Genomic DNA, 21,542 nt, shown 5'->3' with positions numbered 1-21,542 from the left:
TCTCTCCGCACTGTCGGACTCACAATATGTAATGAGACAGAAGTCCGGCCTTGTTTTTCTTCTTCTGTCCAATAAAATGTGAAATTACGCAGCGTGCGTGCGTGCGTGACAGCGAGCGAGCGGGCGGGCGCGCGGCGCAGAGAGCAACAGACAGACAGGCAGGCAGACGGGCAGACAGGCAGGCAGGCAGGCAGCGGAGTTGGTACGAACATCTTCGACTTCTCAAAACCCCTCCAGAAAAAAAAAAAGGAAAAAAAAAAAACACCTCCTCGACTGCTCTTCAGCCGCGCCGCTCCGCAGACAGACATGCCTCGGACCCGTCGCTGTTCTTCCGGGGGGAGGGGGCCGGGATTCACGTCGGATTTAGCCGTCTGATCGCTCGGGACGGAAGATGCCCCAAACGCGAGGCGAGCGAGCAGCGAAGAGGAGAAAGTGAGCCTCGTTTTGTGCCACAACATAATAATAAAAAAAACTCGGGAGCTCATCAAAGGCCGGCGGCAGCCTGTAGCGCCAGTTAGCTCGTCGGGGCTAACCGTTACAGGTGTTAACGGCGGATCGACCCGAAAAAACGTGACGTGTAGCTGCAGTTAGCCGAGCTCGCGCCCGGGGACTCTACGCCGAACTTCGCGTTTGTAGTATGAGCTTTTTGAGAGAGACGGGAAAGTGGCCATAATGACGCGTAGCAGCGTTGTTGTTAGCCGTTAGCTCGTCCCGTGTTTATAGCCGCCGAGCTAGCGAGGTAACTTTACGGTTACATGTGCTTGTTTCACGTCGGAGCTCCGGACTCTCGCGGCGCGGTTTTCACGATACTCCTCCATATTTTTACAAAGCGGAGACAGTTTGACTTTTTTTTCCTCCCTCCCCCCCACCGTGCCTCTGCCCCGGACTGACCCCCCCCCCTCTCCTGCTCCACCACCACCACCCCCACCAGGACTATCTACCCGGGGCCGATGCTGACAGTTCAGCCCGGATCACGGAGCCGCTACAGCGATGCAGCCCCAGCAGATATACGACTTTTCAAGTGACGAGAACAGTCACAAATGGAGAGGCCTCTTCGTGCAAGCTTTGCGGAAGGTAACGACACGATTGCTACACTTATTTAACCCTCGCAAAGTCCCCGACCTGCCTTTCTAAAGACGTGCCCCCCCCTCATACATTCACTCGTGTGTGTGTGTGTGTGGGGAGGGGGGGGGACATGGAGGCTACGTCACTATGCTGGTTTCACCACGAACCCAAACTTGTGTCACAAGTTGCCAACTTGGGCTCATCAACAGCCAAATCAAAGTATGCATTTTCACATAGAGTGCTGTTGTGATGAGCAATTCTACCTCCGTATACATGGAGCCAGCACGAATGCCCCTAAATGGGAAGTATTTCATGTTTTTGGTGATCACAAATCATCACAGCGGTCGTTTTTTGTCAATGTGGAAACTGCTGTGTTCATCTCCTGTGTCTGCAGGACTTATCTCATCCAGGTTCCCCATATTGACTTTTTACGCCTAAATACCTTTTGAAGAAGTTGTCAAGTTTTGCCCAGTTAGCCCAGTGTCTTGATCTGTATGTGCTGGTCCCTGGTTATGAGGTTAAACAGCCTTCACTAATAACTTTCCAGGATGCTGATCTTACCTCCTAAAATACAACTGAAGCTGCCCTGAAACTGTTTCCTTATAACTGGAAGTCTCTGTCTGTGTCGCTGCCAACCTCTTTTTATTTGTTCCTCATTTGGTCCTAACAGCGAAGATGTCTCATTCTTGCGAAGTAGAGACCTCAGGCAGCGTTTCTTCTTTCTTCTTAAATGCTGCTTACAAGTTACCCTCCCTTTTCCCAAAGAAATGTGACTTAATTCTCTTCAACCTAATTTAAACTTTCAGCACAGGAAACACATTTTAATGTCCTTGGTCAGCAGGACTAACCCGTATCAGTTCCTTTTTGACTGTCCCTCTCTTTCTCTTTTCTTGCATCATCTTGGCTTCTCCCTGTCATGACCAGGTTTATTTTCTGTATTCTGATCCCCGCACCCCCAAGCCTTGTTTTCTGCAAACCCATGAAAGTCTAGAACTGGAAAAAAAAAACACAAAGTTTTCACAGCACTTTTCGTTTCATTGTCAACACACTGGAAGACACTAAAAGCTCTCCATACTGCTTTCGCTTTGAAATCGGCCTGTATGTAAAAGGGCCTGTCAAGACTCCTTCAGGTGTTTATGTTTCCTGGTGCGTTCGGAGCTCAAAAGAGTCACTCGTGGGTTAAAAGGGGCACACGGACTGCTGCTGTTTGTGCAAAGTAGAGCCGGGCCATCTTTGGCTCCGTTTCCATACTGTTGGGATACCTGCGCTGTGCGTGGAGCCACTAGTACATGCTCATGATGGGACATGAGGACAGTAAGAAGTGCTGCTCGGTGACCTAAAAGGAGGTTTGAGTTAAGCAAAACCTCAGCGAGCACTTAAGACCTGGACCTCGTAATCCAACCAGTTCACTGTTCACGTTCCTCCATTTATGATGCATCATGCCTCCAAACTTATCCTCAACCAAAACAACAACAAAAAACACTAGAAAATGCACATTTATCACTGTTGTTCAATATTCCTTTAACACATTTTTACCTGACAGTTGTTGAACTTAAGACGAGACTGCACGTGGTCCGTCTTATTTAGAAAGACAGACGCCGTTGTAATATACTGCAAGATTTGAGTTCCTGAAATAGATGTAGAAGTACTGCGAACCAAGTTTATTTTCAAAGCCCCAGAAAGATGAATGTCTGTACTCCGAAATTAGATTTCTCAGTGTCGCTAACTTCTTAAACTGCGCTTTGATTAAGTTGTTTAACTGCCCTCTTTGTTTTTAAGGGCAGTTAATCAAGCGCCTACTTTCGACTTTTGCTCTGAGATCTGTTATTGGCACACGCAATCTGCTCCTCGTTCCCCCTTTTTCAGCCTTTTGTAGACTTTTATCAAATTGTCACATAGACTTTGAATACATTCATTTTAGAAACGACATGGCTTTATCCGTGTAGCAACAGCGTGTTTATAAATAACGCAACCCCTTTTTTCCTTTCCTGTCGGTTACCCATAACGCAGTAGAGCCGGTGGGATGTATCAGGTGAAACTGAGCGAGCAGGTGGTGGGCCGCGGTGCTGCGGTTTCATTGTCTCAACTTGTTATACAACTGCCGAAGGGGAAAGCCTGTCAGAGATTGACGCAAGAGAGGTTTGTTATGGTTTTGACAGACTGTGACTCGCTGTTTTTCACAGCTGTCCATTGGGGGGGGGGGGGGGGGGGGGGGGTTCCTTGTCAGAAGGAGCCATGGTGGATGACTCTATCCCAGAGAATGCTTTGGATTGTTGTTGAGTGGAAAGATGAAAGATAACCTGTTGATGGGTCGACAGTCCTGGGGGCTTCTGGGGGCCGGGGTAGGGAGGTAACTTTTGGGATCAAGCAGGGAGGGAGTGTCACCTGAAAGCATTGCGTCGTAAATGAGACCGACTTATCCAGCTACAGTCTAAATATGTACAAATATTTTACAGATTGCTGTGAAATAAGACAGATGATAGTAGGAATGAAACCATCACTCGATTGGCAAAAAAAAAAAAATCGGCAACTATTTTAATCGCTTGTGTAGTTTTAACAAGCAGAAAGATCAGATACATATTCTCAAAGACCTGTTTCAGATCATCATAAATGGGATATTTTTGGATTTCGGACTACAGGACAGAAAAGGCAATCTGCAGACGTCACCGTTGGCTCTGGGAATTTATAGCCTTGATGCTGAATTGATAATGAAAGCAGGCATTAGTTACAGGCCTGGATGATGGCACTTAAGCACTGTTATTGTTTTTGTATTTAACTGAACTGCACATCTGGAATGATGAGCTGCCTCCTTAAAGGCGGGCACATAGAAATATAGTCGGGAGTAGAACGGACATTCAAATCAACGTAGCAGAAAGGTCAGAGTGGCGGCCATGTTTATGTGTACCGTTGCAGTATTGTTGTCAAATGAAGACACTGAATAGAATAAGATGTTTATAACATCAACATGACATTTCACCGCGGTGGAGTTCTGTGTTTGCCTCTGCGTGTCCCTGCTATTCTCGATCACCTTGGCTGGTGCCCGGTGATTTGCAAAAGCGTCATTTGGCCCCCCGACGGGCCGGCGTTGATGATAACTGTACATTCCCCGTGTCTGCTGTTTCGCTGGCATCAAGAGGAAGGCCAGAGCTTCGCTGGCTACGGTTTCATTCCATCGCCACGTTGAGTTGGCGCAGCGCAATGCCGCTGAGTTCACGGGGCTTCACGGGCCAACATTTAAAGCTGAGATTGGTCGGGTTACAAGCATGCTTTGTTGTTGTTGTCCCGTGTGTGTGTGTGTGTGTGTGTGTGTGTGTGTGTGTGTTGCCTCTTTAATCTTCTCAGCCTGAAAATTCTGACCGGGTGACTTCACAACACGCCAAAAGTTACAGCTTTATTTTCAGTCAGTTGGTCTTGCGTCCACTTTCATCCGGGCTAGACGGAGCTGTTGTCACTTCAGAATTAGACATATTTACTTATCATAAGCCTCCACTAAATGATGTTAATGCTCAAGAGTTCCCAAACATCTAGAAAAACTAGAGTCGAAAATATTTGTGATATTCACACAGTGCCTAGTATCATATTCTTGCCGGTTTGTTTTATCATATCTATCTCATGTTTGATCTGTCGTCAAGCTGGATAAAGAAACTTTCACTTTAAAGGACTGACTTGACCCGGTGACCTGAAGCGACTCTGCTGTGAGCTCCTCTGGCAGTGTCTTGCACTAAATTTAATTATATTTGACTGCTGCCACAGTATCAGTATTGTCTCTGCTATATATATATATATATATATATATATATATATATATATATATATATATATATATATATATATATATATATATATATATATATATTCATTCATTCAATTGGATCCCTGTAAGTTAAAAAAGAACTTCACTATAGCCTGCAAGGTCATAAACAAAAGAATAAATACAACTAATGGGTCTCTGCAACTACTTTTAGTTCCTTTTCTAATTGTATTTTTTGAGCGTTGTTGTATTTAATGAATTTCTTTTTATATTTGTATTTTATTCTTGTGCGTTGACGTTGACAGTGAAGAGCTGACATGAAATGAGAGGACGAGGAAGTATTATAATGCAACAAAAGTCCCATAGCTGGACTCTGAACTGGGGATGCGTCGCTCTTAGGTCTTGATCGCCTCCTTAATTAACAACGAAGTGACCTAAACTGCAGCCCATCAGATGAGCTTTTGTGCGTAGATCGGACAGGACGCTCCCGGTAACAGGTTGCACTTCCTGCGCAGCGCGCCGTCTGCAGAGTCGGTGCCGATTTTAACACGCACGTTCTCCACCCTTCCTAGAATATTAAATAAGGTCCGCGAACGTCATACGGAGGATGGGCGGAGGAAGGCCGGCAGGGGTCACTGGGTCGGGTCAGACTGGGGTCACGGCAAGGCCACGCGCTGTCGACAGCACAGTCCACCAGCCCATTGTCTTCATGGTGTGAATGTGAGGAGGGCTGGTGAAATGTCAGCGGCGCGTGTGTGTGTGTGTGTGTGTGCGCGCGTGCCCATGTCTGTGTGTGTGTGTGTCTCTGTGTCTCTCAGTCTAAAATGGTCTGGAATTTGATTTCCTTGTTGTACACATGTATGCTTGTTTGTCATCGACCTTATGTCTTGCCACATGTGTTTGTTTCTCTTTGTCCAAAGATCACCTGTGTTTATGTCTCCTTTGTCTTTTTGTGCGTGTGCGCGATCCCGTTGTCTCAGAGTTGATCTCCTGCTGGCCTATGGTTCCCCAGACAGTCTGGTTGTAATGGCAGATGATGTCATGGCATGAATCACAAAACAGTGACACATGCTCGGGTATAATAACAAGCCCCACCCCCACCTTGCCACCGCACACGCACGCCATATTACCTGCAACCTGAGCCTGATGCAGCCCCTTATACACAGCCAGGAGAATAATCAATTGAATTAGAAATGTTAACCCTGTATTAACACCATCCGGCCTCTATTATTACCTCCCAACTTTTTGGTTCTTTTGCCACCAGCGCACACAACAACTGTGTGTGTGTGTGTTTGTGTGTCAGTTGAGACATGCGGGATTTTAGTTGTCAAACAAGTCAAAAGGTGACCTGTATCTCTTTTATTGAATGTAATACAATGACTAACGACACAGTTTCTGAACTACTTTCTCATATTTTTGTGTGCACGTATCGCCTCCCTTGCTACAGTTTCCATTACTGGCCTAACACGTGTGATGATGTCGCACTTTTTGGGGTAATAACATCTTCCTTTTTGAGGTAAAATGTCCGTGGTTCGGAGATTTGGAGAAATGCTGCGTGTGCTTTTTCCGTTTGACCGATTAGATTTTCCCCCTTAACTTTCACTTGTGAGCTACACAGTCCGCTCCATTGTTTTCTGTCGGATCTTATTATTTCAGCGTGTTGTGGCAGACGACGTTACTACTTTTATGTTTAAGATACTGTGTACATGTACCATGCAATGCAAAAATGTGCACGGTCATGTACATTTAATACACTATTTTGGAGGTGCAGTGGTAAATCCTCGTAATAAAACACAGGACTTTGCTTTAAAGAACATTTGATTCTGTTTTTCTGTTTTGTATATAACTTTTTTTTTGGATGATTATCACTAATCAATTTAACAATATCAAACAGGAAGAAAGGAAATGTCGGCTGCAACAATTAGTTGATTTAATAAGTCAACTCTGTTGGTCAACAATGAACTGTTTTACATTATTTTTCAAGCAAAATTACTTCCAGCTTCTCCAATGAGACAATTGGGCTTCTTTCCCTATTTCTTTTTAATATTATTGTAATCTAAGTATCTTCTGTGACTGGGTTTTGGATCATGAGTCAGACAAAACGAGACTTATTACTATTTTCTTTTTATTGATTTTAAACGATTAATCAATTCGATTAACAAAGCTTTTGATGGGGATGATGCAATGTTGCATTTAAATATTTATTTATTTTGAGGCATAAAATGAATAATAAAACCCATAATAATAATAATAATAATAATACGTGCATGGAGAATAGCAAAACAGCCACTACAATAATCACAAGTTGCAGCCCTATTTTGAATGATCACGTTTCAGAAGCTTTATCGAAAGCATGACTTAAACAATTAAATCATATCAAAGTTGCTATCAGTAGATCAATTGATAAGCTAATTGTTTTCAGCTCTCGTTTTACTGCTGATTCTTATTTTTTTCAAGGAAAGCCCGGTGTGTAATTCTACTGACAATGGCAGGTAGTTCATTCATGTGGGTGGTCTTCTTGCTGTAAATGGATATACTTCTGTTTCTATAAGTCTCCGAGGTTGACCATCAGCCAGTTGGATTGTTCTGTTTGTGAATCCCGGTTTTCCTTCCTCTGGCTCTGCTCCAGTCTGTGTAGTACGAGTGCTGCTGCCGCCTCCTCGTACACGCACATCAATACCTCTCAGTCTGCTGCTATGATCTGCTTTTCCCCCGGGGGGCTTCGCTCTGTGTGGGTAGAGAGCAAGGCAGGGGGGGGGGGGGGGGGGGGGAAGAGGAGGTAGAGAGAGAGAGGGAGAAGGAGAGAGAGCGAGCGAGTGCTTCCTGTACACTAGCCTTTCCCGTCTTAATGGAGCTGACCCATGAAACTGAACACCTTAGCATGGCACAGGAAGATGTGCGTATGATCGAGATGCTGCTCGTTTTTAATGTCTTTGCATTGCATGCGGATTGCAGACTGGGAAATATTATATATATCTATAGAATGACACAATTTCCCGATTTCTATTCCTGTTAATTAAGAAGTATAATAAAGATGAAGAGCCCAAAAAACCTAAAGATGTTACATTTGCAATTTCTATCATGAGACAATTTTTAAATGTATACAGATATATAAATGTGTCTCCTCCAGCAAATAACAATTATTTTCATTATTGCCTATTATTTTTCATCTGGTTCTGGTTAAATGTCAGAAAAGAGTGAAATATGCTATATTCAGTTTACTGTTATATGTAAAATAGGAAAAGCAGTAAATCCTCTTAATTGAGACGCTAGAACCAGCAAATATTTGGCACTTGGAAATTTTACCAAAATGATTATTCAATAATCAAAATAGTTTCGCACCCCAGTTTTCCATAGAATATTTTATGCAAATTACAAACGAAACCCCACATTTAAGTGAATGTATTTTCTTGAGAAATGACGAACAATTAATGGATTATTGAATTAAAAATAATTCTCGGATTGATTAATCCATTGATTGCTTCATAGTTTTCAGCACCAGAAGAAAAAAAAGAACATTTAATTTGAGACATCTACACAAAATGTCTTGATGAATCTGTTGTCTTGGGTATTATATATTATATTCAATCGGTGCACATTCACGGCGATGCATCTTTTAAAATGCACCTGCTTGTGCGTCTTGTTGTTCCCCTGCTATTCTTCCACTCGGTTGCTTTCACTTTGCTTGCCAACTATATTAGCCCACGCTCCATCCATCACCCATTAGGATCAAGTTTCGGTGGTACTGTAAATACTCTGAGCCGCAGTCATACCTGCGCATGCTACGCATTCAGTCCTCAATTTAGACGTCGTCACCCAGCAGAACTGACAGATTCACTGGGAGCGGCTCGCTCAAAAGACTTCTCGACGCGTCATTTCAAACTGTCAGTCAGTAAAATTGATCATTAAATGCCTTTTCATGGAAGCGTAACTACTTTATTGTCCATGCGGGCGAGTCTGCAACTTATGATGATTTTCGTTATCGATTTTTAGTCTCGACAGTTCCTTGAATTGTCGGCTCTTGAGAAAGTTATAATTTCCCATTACAATTTCTGTCTTACTGTTCAACCAACAGTCCAAAACAGAAAGATTAATATTACTGTATACGGCTAAGACAATAATACATTATTTATATATTTTTTTTTGGTCACATTTCCACCCAAAAAGACTTAAATGATTACACAAATGACAGTTTTCTTTGTCGATTTTAATCAAAAAGATATTCAGTTTATTACGATAAAAAAACAAAAAAACAACTAAGAAATCTAGAAAATATTGTCATGTTTGAAGCTGGAACCAGTGAATTTTGTGGCATTTCTGCTTGAAAATTTGACTTAAGTCGATTCATTACAGATTAATTTTCTATTAATTTACAAATTGTTTCAGCTTTACGAGCAGGAACACAAAGTGTGTACCATCTTGTGCTGGAGCACAACTACCATCCAGCAGCTCATTTGGTACCCTTACAACAGTTAGTAGTAGATTTCACTTTCAACTGTGCTTTCATTCAAATTGCATTCAGATGTGTGTATTTTCGTAGCTCCGTGTCTCATCCTGACATTGTTGCAGATAGACGACACTTGTTGGTTATGGGCCTCTCAGAAGCCGGCCAACTATTCTGTGAATGGAGTCGAGGGAAACCCCCGTAGTTTCAGCGCGGTGACTCACAGCTCCTGGTGTCCTGTGGAATTTGGTCAAGTGCCTATTTGCGGTCGAGAGAATATATATCATAACCTACTTCTGCTTTGATGTACCGGCTTTTTTTGGTTCCGCGTCGAGTTTATACTCGCGGTTTATTTATAACCGTTAAAGTCTTGTGAGTGTGCATCAAAACAGAAAATGACGTAAACGGGACGTCAGATTTTCCAGCTTGTTTTAAGAAGCATCTGAATGTAGTTAATGAATCATAATTTTAAATCCAAAACAGATCTTGGGAGAACTTTGGGGGTCTTTTTGTTTTTATAATCCCCCCCCCCCCTGGGGCGAGAGAGAGTGTCACCTTCAAATTCAACCAATGAACTTAAAACTTGCGACGGAGGGGACATCCTGCCCGTCGCTGTTAAGTCAGAGCTCAAGAATGCATAAAGCCTCGGCCTGCGTTGACCTTTTTAACTCTCCTCTCGCATTCCTAAATCCGGGGGCAACGTTTTTGTCATCATAATGCCCCGCTTTACTATATGCCAGGGTAATTCCATCACCGACATGTGAACAGGCCCGGCTTTTGTGAGCGGAGAGTAAACGTTAGCGTCTCTCCTCTCGTTCGCTCTTCTTAGCTTTTTCTTTTTCTTCTTCTTCTTCTTCTTCTTCTTCTTCTTCTTCTTCTTCTTCTCTCTCCCCCTCTCAGTCTGCTTTGGGTGCTATAATAGTACCTCAACTGACAGCATTCCTGCAAGAGGGCTCGGCCCGAATGACGACAACTTTTGGGAGGTTGGAAGGGGGTGGGGGGGGTTCTTGTCTTCCACTTGTAGACCTGGTGAAGCCACACCTTCTCTGCCGTCTGCACCTAAAACCACACCTTCTGTGCGGGTGGTTCCACCTCTCAAAAGTCCCACGGCTTTTTAAATGCTCATCTCATTCCATTTATCTGGAGATAATATTTGTTGACAGATTTATTGTATAGAAGTGTCTTTCAGCTTAACTTGAGGGGGAGTAATTTACTTGAGTAGATTTATCTGTGCAGCCAGATTTCACACAAAGGGGGCAGGAGAACAAACTTCACGTTTTTCTATTATTTTCCTATATTCCAGGCAGCCACTTTTACTCACTTTACTTACTCCGATAAATAAAAAATAAAAAGACCAGCTGTAAAGAAATGTATGTATGATTTGTAGTTATTGGCTAAAACCTGCAAAACCCTCCAATATATCCCCGATATGGTGTTTCTTTTCTATCAGTCATCGCCTGTACATGCTGCGTTGACGTCATCAAATGTGACTTGAGCCTAATTTAGGTGCATCATACCAGGTGTTGCGATCAGTTTCAGATATTACACAGTTTCATTCGAGATCATGTGAGCGGTGCAGAAGAAAGACGTTTTTTTTATTCTCTCTGTGAAGCCGATGAAAACCAATAATGCCCGTGTGGAAGTTGCAGGATGAACCTTGCGTGATTCTCGCCCGTCTCTCATCTCCTCATACGTTTTGTGTCGAACATTCAGGTACAGAAGCAGGTCCACCCAAACCTCATGGCGAAGGAGGACGCCCTGCAGCACATCGAGGAGCTGATCCTGCAGCTGCTCAACATGCTGTGTGTGGCCCAGCCTCGCTCCGTGCAGGACGTAGAGGTAAGGCATCTAAATATAAATTCATAATGTGTTGCAAATTGACGAAATGCAATTTGGCAAACACGTGCTACCACAGCAGCATTCCGCGTGACTAACTGAATGCCTGCAGCTTTCAATCACCCTAATGCTTCCAAAATTATCAAGTGTTAAGAGAGTCATTTTTTTATTTTATTTTTTTTCCAGGAACGTGTCCAGAAAACTTTCCCCCACCCGATAGATAAGTGGGCGATTGCCGACGCCCAGTCAGCGATTGAGAAACGCAAGAGGAGAAACCCTTTACTTCTCCCTGTGGACAAGATACACCCGCTGCTTAAGGTAAAGACTCCTTCAGACCGCCACCGGTTCTCTATCGGTCACACAAAGCTGAACATTCCCCAAATCATGCAATTGTATAGCTACTTTTTTTGTTGTCATTTATGTAGTAAGTATTTAGGTTGAAAGGCACGTTTCAGTTCACAGAATGTGGACGATGGCAGGGTTCACGGGTCTCAGTCGACGTCGTCGACTCTGACGCGAGTGCCAGAAAGTTACGGCAGTCGCTGGGAAATATTTGTAATCCAATTGATCTTATTGTTCTGACGGCTTGGTTCAGACCAAAGTTCTGCATTTTTAAGACGGCGGCGTGCAATACCTCACCCAGCCGCACATGAGACCAATTAGTTCCTCAACCCAACACAAGATCGACGGCCCGACACAAAAATTCTATAATAACCCTTCACTGTTCAAATAATGTTTTATTTTTTTATTTTTGGCATTCATACATGAAAAACTAAAATATCCACCTGCGTGTTAGTGACACACCGGATTGAAGCCGCTCTCATTTCCAGGTGGTGCAGAATAATCGGTATTAAAACATGAAATGATTTGTATTCTTATTTTTTTTATAGCCTTTTATGCGTATTTATTATTTTTATTTATCCATGTATTTTGATTCGACCGGCATGTTCTTTATTTGACCCAAAACCAAACCTGAAAATCATAATTAAGACAAAATACCACCCGCCAATCAACTCTTTTTTTTTCCCGGGTCACCCGACGGGTAACCGACCCGATGCAGGACTCTGGTTCAGAATAATTGAACTCCCCTGAACAAGTCTGGTCCTTCATGCAGGTTCAGACAGACACTAGTTGCTAGTTAACCCATGTTTAACACTTAATATGTTTTTTTTTCTGTTTAATTTTTGTCCCAACAGGAGGTTTTGGGCTATAAAGTGGACTACCATGTTTCCCTGTACATCGTGGCTGTGCTTGAATACATATCAGCAGACATCCTGAAACTGGCGGGCAACTACGTCGGCAACATTCGGCACTATGAAATCAGCCAGCAGGACATCAAGGTGTCCATGTGTGCAGACAAGGTGAGAACATGTGATGAGAAGGGAGGGAGGGGGGGAGCCGACGCCCAGTTCGATGGCTGCAGGTTTTTGGGGGCGTCGATTGCTTTTGACTCCTTGATTCATCGTGTGTCCTTCATTTGCGTGCAGGTGTTGATGGACATGTTCGACCAGGAGGAGGACATCGGCTTGATGTCTCAGTGCACCGAGGAGCCGTCGTCCTCCGGGGAGCTCACGTACGACGACCTGGTGAGGCTGGAAATCGCAGAGGAGCGGCAATACCTGCGAGAGCTCGACCTCATCATCAAAGTGTTCCGCCAGCACTTCCTGTCCAATCCCAAGATCTTCACGCCTCAGGTGAGGAAGACCCCGCGCAGTTGATTTGCAGAGAAGTTACAGAAGTCTGTTTGTAAAAAAACAAACGTCAGAGTATATTTGCAGAGTTCTTATGAGACTCATTCCGTGCATGTTTTTGCCTTTTTAGTAGAAAACCCAATTACGACACTTGTGACGCTACTGTTCCTAATAACACGGGGTGTGTGTTTTTTTCTTGGAAGGCAGACTGTGAAACAACCACAGAAAATGTGGTAACGCTCGCGCGGTTAGCTAATAAAATCTTGTCACTGAAGTTTATCTCCCACATTATATTTTTCAATACTTGAAAAAAAAAAAAAAATTGTTATGACCTCTTTGACAGCGCTTGATAACGGAGAGCAGATCAACACTGTTTCTAGGATTTGTGAATCACAAGACCAGTATGATACGACATCATAAACTCCAGACGTTGCTTATTAATAAAGTGTAAAATCATGGCAGATCCACAATGTGAATATTAGATTAAAAGTGAATAAATAAATGAAGTCAATAACAGAGACAACCCACCGTCACTCTCCAAGATGCTAATCTCAGAGACGTCCTACAACTCTTGTGCTAAATACAGCAGCTGCTGCCAGCTCACTAAGAGCCGGATTATAAACAACAAGTTAAGTTTCCAACTAACTGTGAACCTAATTACAAAGTAATTTTCGCACAATCCAGCGTAAGAACATTTAAAGATTACAGCTGAAACTCTGTAATCGGCTAACTGGTAATCAGCATCAGGAAGCACAGATTTTACAGCGTTGATTTATGTTATTAAACCTGGAGAAGAGACAACTTTGCAGTATTTTTCCCCTTTCCCTTTAAGTACTTTGAATATTGCTTTGATACGACTGACACTTCTCAGTCTGAGGTTCCTCCACACTGCAGACAAAACAAATGCTAAATTAGTTTCTGATCTATTTATCTGAGATGAAAGACTTACGTCTTTTCTGATCGTCAAAGACGTCATACATGCAGGCAACATAAAGTTGGAACGGGCAACATGAGGGGTAAAAGGGCTCCAACTACTGTGTACCATCTCCTGAGACTCCGCCCATGCTCTCTGACCCCTCCATCTGTATCTGTCATAGAGGGTTAACCAAAGAAACAAATTACCAAATTACATTTTGTCTTAATATGGCAATTAAGTGCTCTGGAAAAGAAAGGAAGACGTATGATTAAGGAGTTGAACGGCGGGTCTCTGGGTTGAGGGGAAGTGAAATGGAGTTTTTTGAGTTTAATGGGTCGCTGTGGCTTTGCATATTTTGGGTTGGGTGATTTGTGGTATCGTTTGGGTGAGGAGGATAAACCTTTTTGTGAGGCCCAGTGGAATGCAGAACATGTAATTATTTTGAGACGGGGAACAACATCGGCAGCCCTTCGCCAAAATAACCTCAATTATGTCTGTCGAAACGCGGCGTAATCTGAAATTACTCCGGGAGATGTCAGGAAAGTGTTACGGTCGAATAATGACAGGACTGAACCTCCATTCAGACTTTAGCCGTCGATAATCACCGGGTGCTATTTTAGGGCTCCTCGTCTGCTTGAATAGTGATTTCCTTAAAGCATGTTGTTGTTGTTTTTGGTGCTCACACTCCCCAACACTATTTTGTTTTTAGCGTTTGTTTACCTACGGTTTGTTTATCGGCCGAGAACGGGGAGCTCTTTCAGCGACGCGCGCCGATGGTTAAACGCCTTCAGAGTGTTCACGTGCAGAAGATTCGTGAAGAAAAATAGTCGCCTACTTGTAGCCATGGACACCGTGGCAATTTATTGAAATATTTTAAACATTAATGGTAGCACATTACATCACACGGTAATAGTAATTTTTACCTCTTATCAAACTATTACCATATAAGGGTGCGAGGCACGGCTGATGATGGGATGAAAAGAAAGTACCTTCATCGGAACAGTTCATCCATTGATCCGTATAATTAATTCTTAAGTTTGACTAAAACTGAAACTGGAAATAAGTCAGTTTCTACTGCACTTGTCAGGCTGCTCCAACCGAGAGAAAAACTCATCAGCTCTGACCAGCTGTGTGTAGACATGTTTTATTGCGTCTCTGATTTTCTACCTTAGCCAGTTGTTTGTGTTTCACATCCCGGAGACAGTAAGTCTCTAATCTAATCTCTAAAAATAAAAAAATTGTTGTAGCAGATCAGAGATGTAGTCTGTCTTTTTCTTTCTTTTTCTCCATGTTTTCTTTATCCTGGCACCTAAATGACCCACAATGCACCTCAAATCAGGGCCTGTAAACAGACTTTGATGTGTAAAATCCGTGGAGTTTAAAAGAGTATCAAGCGGTAAGCGAGGTGATTAATCCCTCACCCTGCAGCAGCAGCCTTTCCTAGCTGGTTTAAGGATTCAGTCCTACCTCGCCAACCTTTTCATTAACTTTCCTCTTGTTGTGCAGGACGTGGAGGTGATCTTCAGCAACATCCTGGACATCCACGAGCTGACGGTGAAGCTGCTCGGACTCATCGAGGATGCCGTGGAGATGACGGCCGATGGCAGCCCTCATCCGCTGGTGGGCAGCTGCTTTGAGGATCTAGCGGAGGTACGGAGCGTTTCTCACCCCGAAAACATCAAAAACTCACGAGTTCAAGTTGCCGAATTTGAATTGTGATTTATAAATGCATGAAAATATGTATAGATGCAATTTGTGATGGCAAACAAGAAGCCATGATCCCAAAGTAAAAATGCCCTATATTGTGGAATCTGATATTTATTAATCGGGTTTACAAACTGTCAATCAAACAAGCTGCGGTGCACCTCTTATATCCACCAGAGTGACACTTTAATACGGAACCTAAAGGAACCAGAAAGCCCCACGCCACCTGGCACAGAGAGAGAAACCGTGTTCTCCGTTAATAAATCCTAGGGCCTCTGACAACGGTTGTGCAGTCAACACTTCCACCATGTCTGCAGCAATGCGCCGTCTGTAAACCGGTTTTACTTTCCATTAATAGAAAGAAACAAAAATGTTCACTTGTGTAAATTAGCAGCTCAATAACTAATTATTCTTTGAAATGCAGCCGGCTAGTGTTTCACATTGGACACCACGCGTGCGTCCGACGCATCCTTATCGTAGTGGAGGAATACTGTCAGGTGTGGACATTAACTGTTGAGTTATTCTTTCCTCGTCCGTAGGAGCAGGCGTTTGACCCCTACGAGACCTTGTCTCAGGATATCCTCAGTAGGGATTTCCACGAGCACTTCAACAACCTGATGGCGCGGTCAACCGCCGGCCTCTACTTCCAGGTAAGATGTTCGGTCGTCTGGGCTTGTTGAGGAAATGCAATACGGAAAAGTGGATAAAGAGAAAGGTGGTGGTGGTTGTTGTGGTTGTTATTATTAGTACAGGCAGTTTGTGTAAATTCAGAATTCTCTACATTTGGGGATGTTGCACAAGTGATCTTCATCAACAGGATGTGTATGACCTGATTTAGTCATTCGGTCCTTTGCACTTATAGTTTTATTGTCGTTAATGAGAAGGTCGTTGTGTTGGCTAATGTGCACTGAATATTTCAAATATTATAAAGTTATTCAAATTCAATAAAACTAAGCTAGTTTAACTCTTCGATTTTCCTGAGTCATTAAACAAACAAAAAAAGTGCAGACGTCCTGCATTCATATAATATAGAATTAGTCCAAGTTGTTTCCAAATAATAAAACAAAAAAAACTAATTTCTTAAATGTGATTGGAAGTAATTCACTCCTGTTGACTAAATGGTAAAAGTACATGTCCGGGTATCATTATTAATTGTGATTATTTAATCTATTACATTTAACGGCTGTTTGAAGCCGTTGCGCTCTTTCCCGTCATTCTCAAAATGTAAACTTTCTTTTATAAAGCAAAAAAAAATGTACATGCATCTTTTCTTTTTTTTTTTTTAAATATGAAGGCGCAAATAGGTCATTTTATGTGTTTAAGCCAAGCAAAACAGTGCTTGGATATTGGTTCCTGTTTTTGCCTTGAAGTGAACCTGGTGGAATTCCTCCCAATAGCGTCTCAGGGCATGTCATGACATATCCAGCGTCCTGTGTACAGTTTATTCGCTGCTGCCACATTGTTTTATTTGGACATTCTTCACAAGAATAGCATTGAATTATGCTCAATGGGGTGCAGCTCGGCAGCCTTTTGAAGATGGAATATTTGCTGGTGTTTTCTCAGGCCAGAGACCAGCGAATCCGGCCGTCCACGCGGAGCAGCGTTCTCCGACTGGACGAGGCGGCTTTTCTGCCCTTTGGTCAAAAATGGATTTTAAGATCTTTCGCTCGTGGACTTTCTTTCTGTCTTCCGTTTCGCTTCGTCGTAGCGTCACAAACGCGGCGGCCGCTGACTGAGCGGCCCGCGGCCCGCTGCCCTACCGTACCGCAGGTTGAGCTGTGTTTACCCTCCGACCACCAGTCTAACCCCAGTAAGATCAACACCGATGGCACTGGGCTCTGATTGCCCACATCCGGTGTTTCTTTTCATATACTCATTGTATACAAGAGTTAAAAATACAGCTTTTATTTTTTGCACTGTAGCACCGCAACTTGCCATTTTTCTTGAAGGCCACAACAGCGCAGAACCTGAAGTAGACGCGTTGGCTCCATATAACTGTTTTTGAGTACCAATATTTATTGATTTAATCTAGATGCAGTGAAGGGAATTGATTAGATCTACAGAAAATAATCAAAACCGTTTTGAAAATATATCGATCCTTTTTAGTCAGTTTTAAGTGAAATGGAAACAGATGGACAAATGGATTAAGAGCAGATGAATCGATAGAAAAAAATGTAAACTTGTTGCAGCCCTAATTATTTTTAATTTTTGAAAAACACAAATTACTAAAATAAAAAAAAGGGGGGGGGTCGGGAAATGTGTCAAAGCATTGAATCTATTTCGACCCTAAATGTGAACGATTATAGTATTATGTATTTTTTGAATGATGATGATGATGCAACCATCGACCATTTTCAGCGTCTCTCACTTTGTGTTTCATGTCTGACCCGACAGACGTTCGTCTCCTCGACGTCTTCATAAAACAATCTTTCGCGGCCCGTCACATGCACGTTGTCCTCCACAGCACCTGGTATGATAAATGCGTACATATGACCACGTTTGCTGTAGTGCAGATCGAACCCCTCGTAGTATCATCATCATCATCATCATCATCATCATCATCATCATCAGCTCTTCTGCTCTGCCTCTTCAGCTTTTGTCTCATTGCACGTTCTCCGTCTTCCTCGCTCCATCCTTCTTGACTTCCTCCCTCCCCTCCACCGCTCTGTCGGATGGATGTGTCTGTCGAGCACTCAGCCCCCCTGCACTCTGCAGCGTCTGGTATTGTGGGTAAATTACATCGCCTTTTTTAAAAATAGAACAGGCAGCCACACTGCGGGCCATTTTTCTCCTGTGGGGGGGGGGGTGGGGGGCGGCAAGGCGCTTTTCATGTTGAAAATAAGCTTTGAATTAAGACGGCAAAAGACCCACGACTCGGGTTCCCTGTGCCTCCTGTGAGATGGGAACACGTTGTTCTCGCCGTTCGTTCTGTACCGTATTCTTACCGCGCCGCGTGTTTGTATTTAGGCCGCCGCCGCAATGACGCGGGCTCCTGTAGAGACTCGTTTTAACACGTTATCTGACACAATATCAACTTTCTCTTCAGTTTACCTGATCAGATCAGATGGTGGTGGGGGGGGGGAAAAGAGCCGCTCACGTTAAGCTGAGATCACTTTGAAACGTCGGCGTAGTTTGGGATCTTAAAGCAGATAATTGCTGTGTAGAAGAAGCCACATTGGCTCATAATTGGCATTTTGTACATGATCATTTTTGGCGAGGATAACTCAAAATCAGCTGTTGAACAGCTTTTTAAATATTTGTTCAGTTTACACTTTAACCTTCAGAACACAACGCAATACAAAGCAGCTTAGAGTAAACTAACAAAGTGACTTCTATATTTCACTATATTCTCCCATCTTGAGGAATAAAATGGTTTTGAAATAACAACCACCTTTTTTACATTCACAATATACTTTATAATTGTCCTACCAAATCGTTCATTGAGTGGTCAATCAATCCTAAGTATAGTTGGGACAGTTTTGGAAATATCTTTTTCTTGAGAGTTTAGATAATAAGATCAATACCACCTTCAGATATGCCAATCATATTAGGCTGGAGCTAGTTGCCGGTTAGCTTATAAAACCTGAAGAAAATTTTAGCAACATGCCTTAAATGTTCTGTTTCGTTGGAAAGGGTTCATCGCAGCATGTTTACTTTACTTGTGTATCAGGAGCGTTTGATTTGTTGCACTTTTGTTGAGTGCTGGCTGATTATGATGCGTCTAAATGTGTAGCTCTAATGCACGCAGATGATTTGTAAACCTGCAGGATGCTGACGTATCAATAACGTGATCTAAACTTAGGTCATTGTTTCCCCGGCTGTCCGGCAGTGTGCGTCAGGCAGCTGATGTCTTTTTTTATTTCTTTTCTTTTTTTCCGTGCACACAGACCCTCTCCATCCCCTCCCATCCCCTCACAGTCTGAGTAGTAGCATATTGATTCTGAGTCGCCTATCAGGGGAACGGGCGGATTTAAATGGATACGATGACGGCCTCCTCTCCGGTTACCCTGAAGCCTTTGCTCGGTGCACCGCTTCTCCCTCCTGCATCACTCGTCTCATTTATGTTCCGAAACGTGCACATTTTAACCGACCTCGTCCTCACAGTTCTCCTCTTTTTATCATTTGCTACTATAATATTATTAAACAATCACAAAATACAGATATTCAGGGTTCAAAACATAATACGATACACAGACAATTCTTTGGAGGTGAAAATTAACTTTCATATAAATTAGCATTTTGTATTTTTGTAAAAAAAATTATTTGTTTTATGCTTCTGAGAGAGCATCAATGATTTTGGACGGGGGGGGATATAATGGTATTACCGATAACAAAAGACGAAAATTTAAATATGGATATCATGTTAATAATAAATATTCAAGCGCCTCTTTAATTATATTTTTTATATATTTACAGGTTTGTTTACATTAGATCTCGTCACTGCACTTCATTTATGTCTCATTATTTTTGCCAAAAAGAGACAAAACGGACATTAAACAAAATGATTATTTTTTCTATAGATATTGCTCTAATATTGTTACTGTGAATTATTTTGGCCACGATTATCTATTGTACATGTTTTTATTTATGAATCACTAAATTTGAGAATGGGAACATGAGTAAATTTGAGAGGCGGATAATGGTGCACATGAAGTATAATGGTGCACATGAAGTATAATAGTACACATGAAGTATAATAGTACACATGCAGTATAATAGTACACGTAGTATAATGGTGCACATGAAGTATAATAGTACACATGAAGTATAATGGTGCACATGAAGTATAATGGTGCACATGAAGTATAATGGTGCACATGAAGTATAATAGTACACATGTAGTATAATGGTGCACATGAAGTATAATAGTACACATGAAGTATAATGGTGCACATGAAGTATAATAATGGTGCACATGAAGTATAATGGTGCACATGAAGTATAATGGTGCACATGAAGTATAATGGTGCACATGAAGTATAATAGTGCACATGAAGTATAATGGTGCACATGAAGTATAATGGTGCACATGAAGTATAATAATGGTGCACATGAAGTATAATAATGGTGCACATGAAGTATAATAGTGCACATGAAGTATAATGGTGCACATGAAGTATAATGGTGCACATGAAGTATAATAATGGTGCACATGAAGTATAATGGTGCACATGAAGTATAATGGTGCACATGAAGTATAATGGTGCACATGAAGTATAATAGTGCACATGAAGTATAATGGTGCACATGAAGTATAATAATGGTGCACATGAAGTATAATGGTGCACATGAAGTATAATAGTACACATGAAGTATAATGGTGCACATGAAGTATAATAGTACACATGAAGTATAATAATGGTGCACATGAAGTATAATGGTGCACATGAAGTATAATGGTGCACATGAAGTATAATAGTGCACATGAAGTATAATGGTGCACATGAAGTATAATGGTGCACATGAAGTATAATAATGGTGCACATGAAGTATAATAGTGCACATGAAGTATAATGGTGCACATGAAGTATAATAGTGCACATGAAGTATAATGGTGCACATGAAGTATAATGGTGCACATGAAGTATAATGGTGCACATGAAGTATAATAGTGCACATGAAGTATAATGGTGCACATGAAGTATAATAGTGCACATGAAGTATAATAATGGTGCACATGAAGTATAATAATGGTGCACATGAAGTATAATAATGGTGCACATGAAGTATAATAGTGCAGCAAACATCTCTGTCCCACGCTGGTTGGTTCAAATCTGTCAACGATGTCCTTCACTAACAGTTCCTCTGTGTCTCTGTGTCTCCAGTCGGTTGCAGAAGGCTTCAAGGAAGCAGTCCAGTACGTCCTTCCACAGCTGATGATGGTCCCAGTATACCACTGTATGCACTACTTTGAGCTGCTGCAGGTACGGCCCGACACACGGCCAGTTCCAAGCAAAGACCAGATCGTTTTTCACCGCGGTTTCTAGAGTTATTGTTCTATTGTTTTGTTGGTTTCCTTTTTATTTAGCCCATCATGTCCCTGCTTAGTGTTTCATGATAAACATTCTGGATTTGGACATTTTGTGCCATCATCATGCCAAGATTCAAAACTCCTGATCTAGGAGCCAAACAATA

At 42.3% G+C, this 21,542-nt stretch overlaps 1 protein-coding gene across 1 annotated transcript in view; it reads left to right on the top strand.

Moving 5' to 3' along the window:
* The first annotated feature begins 170 nt into the window (after window positions 1–170).
* Window positions 171–21,542, top strand: part of sos2 (son of sevenless homolog 2 (Drosophila)) — a 33,326-nt gene continuing 11,954 nt past the window's right edge. The window contains exons 1-9 of the mRNA XM_034525348.1: window positions 171–202; window positions 932–1,074; window positions 10,974–11,099; window positions 11,283–11,414; window positions 12,293–12,457; window positions 12,584–12,790; window positions 15,210–15,353; window positions 15,947–16,057; window positions 21,233–21,331. Of these exons, the coding sequence (XP_034381239.1) occupies window positions 991–1,074; window positions 10,974–11,099; window positions 11,283–11,414; window positions 12,293–12,457; window positions 12,584–12,790; window positions 15,210–15,353; window positions 15,947–16,057; window positions 21,233–21,331 (1,068 nt within the window). The 5' untranslated portion in view covers window positions 171–202; window positions 932–990. The remainder of the gene's footprint in view (window positions 203–931; window positions 1,075–10,973; window positions 11,100–11,282; window positions 11,415–12,292; window positions 12,458–12,583; window positions 12,791–15,209; window positions 15,354–15,946; window positions 16,058–21,232; window positions 21,332–21,542) is intronic.

This window comes from Cyclopterus lumpus, chromosome 22 (assembly GCF_009769545.1).
Source record: "Cyclopterus lumpus isolate fCycLum1 chromosome 22, fCycLum1.pri, whole genome shotgun sequence".
Lineage (NCBI taxonomy): Eukaryota > Metazoa > Chordata > Actinopteri > Perciformes > Cyclopteridae > Cyclopterus > Cyclopterus lumpus.
This window is presented reverse-complemented; position numbering and strand designations above follow the sequence as displayed.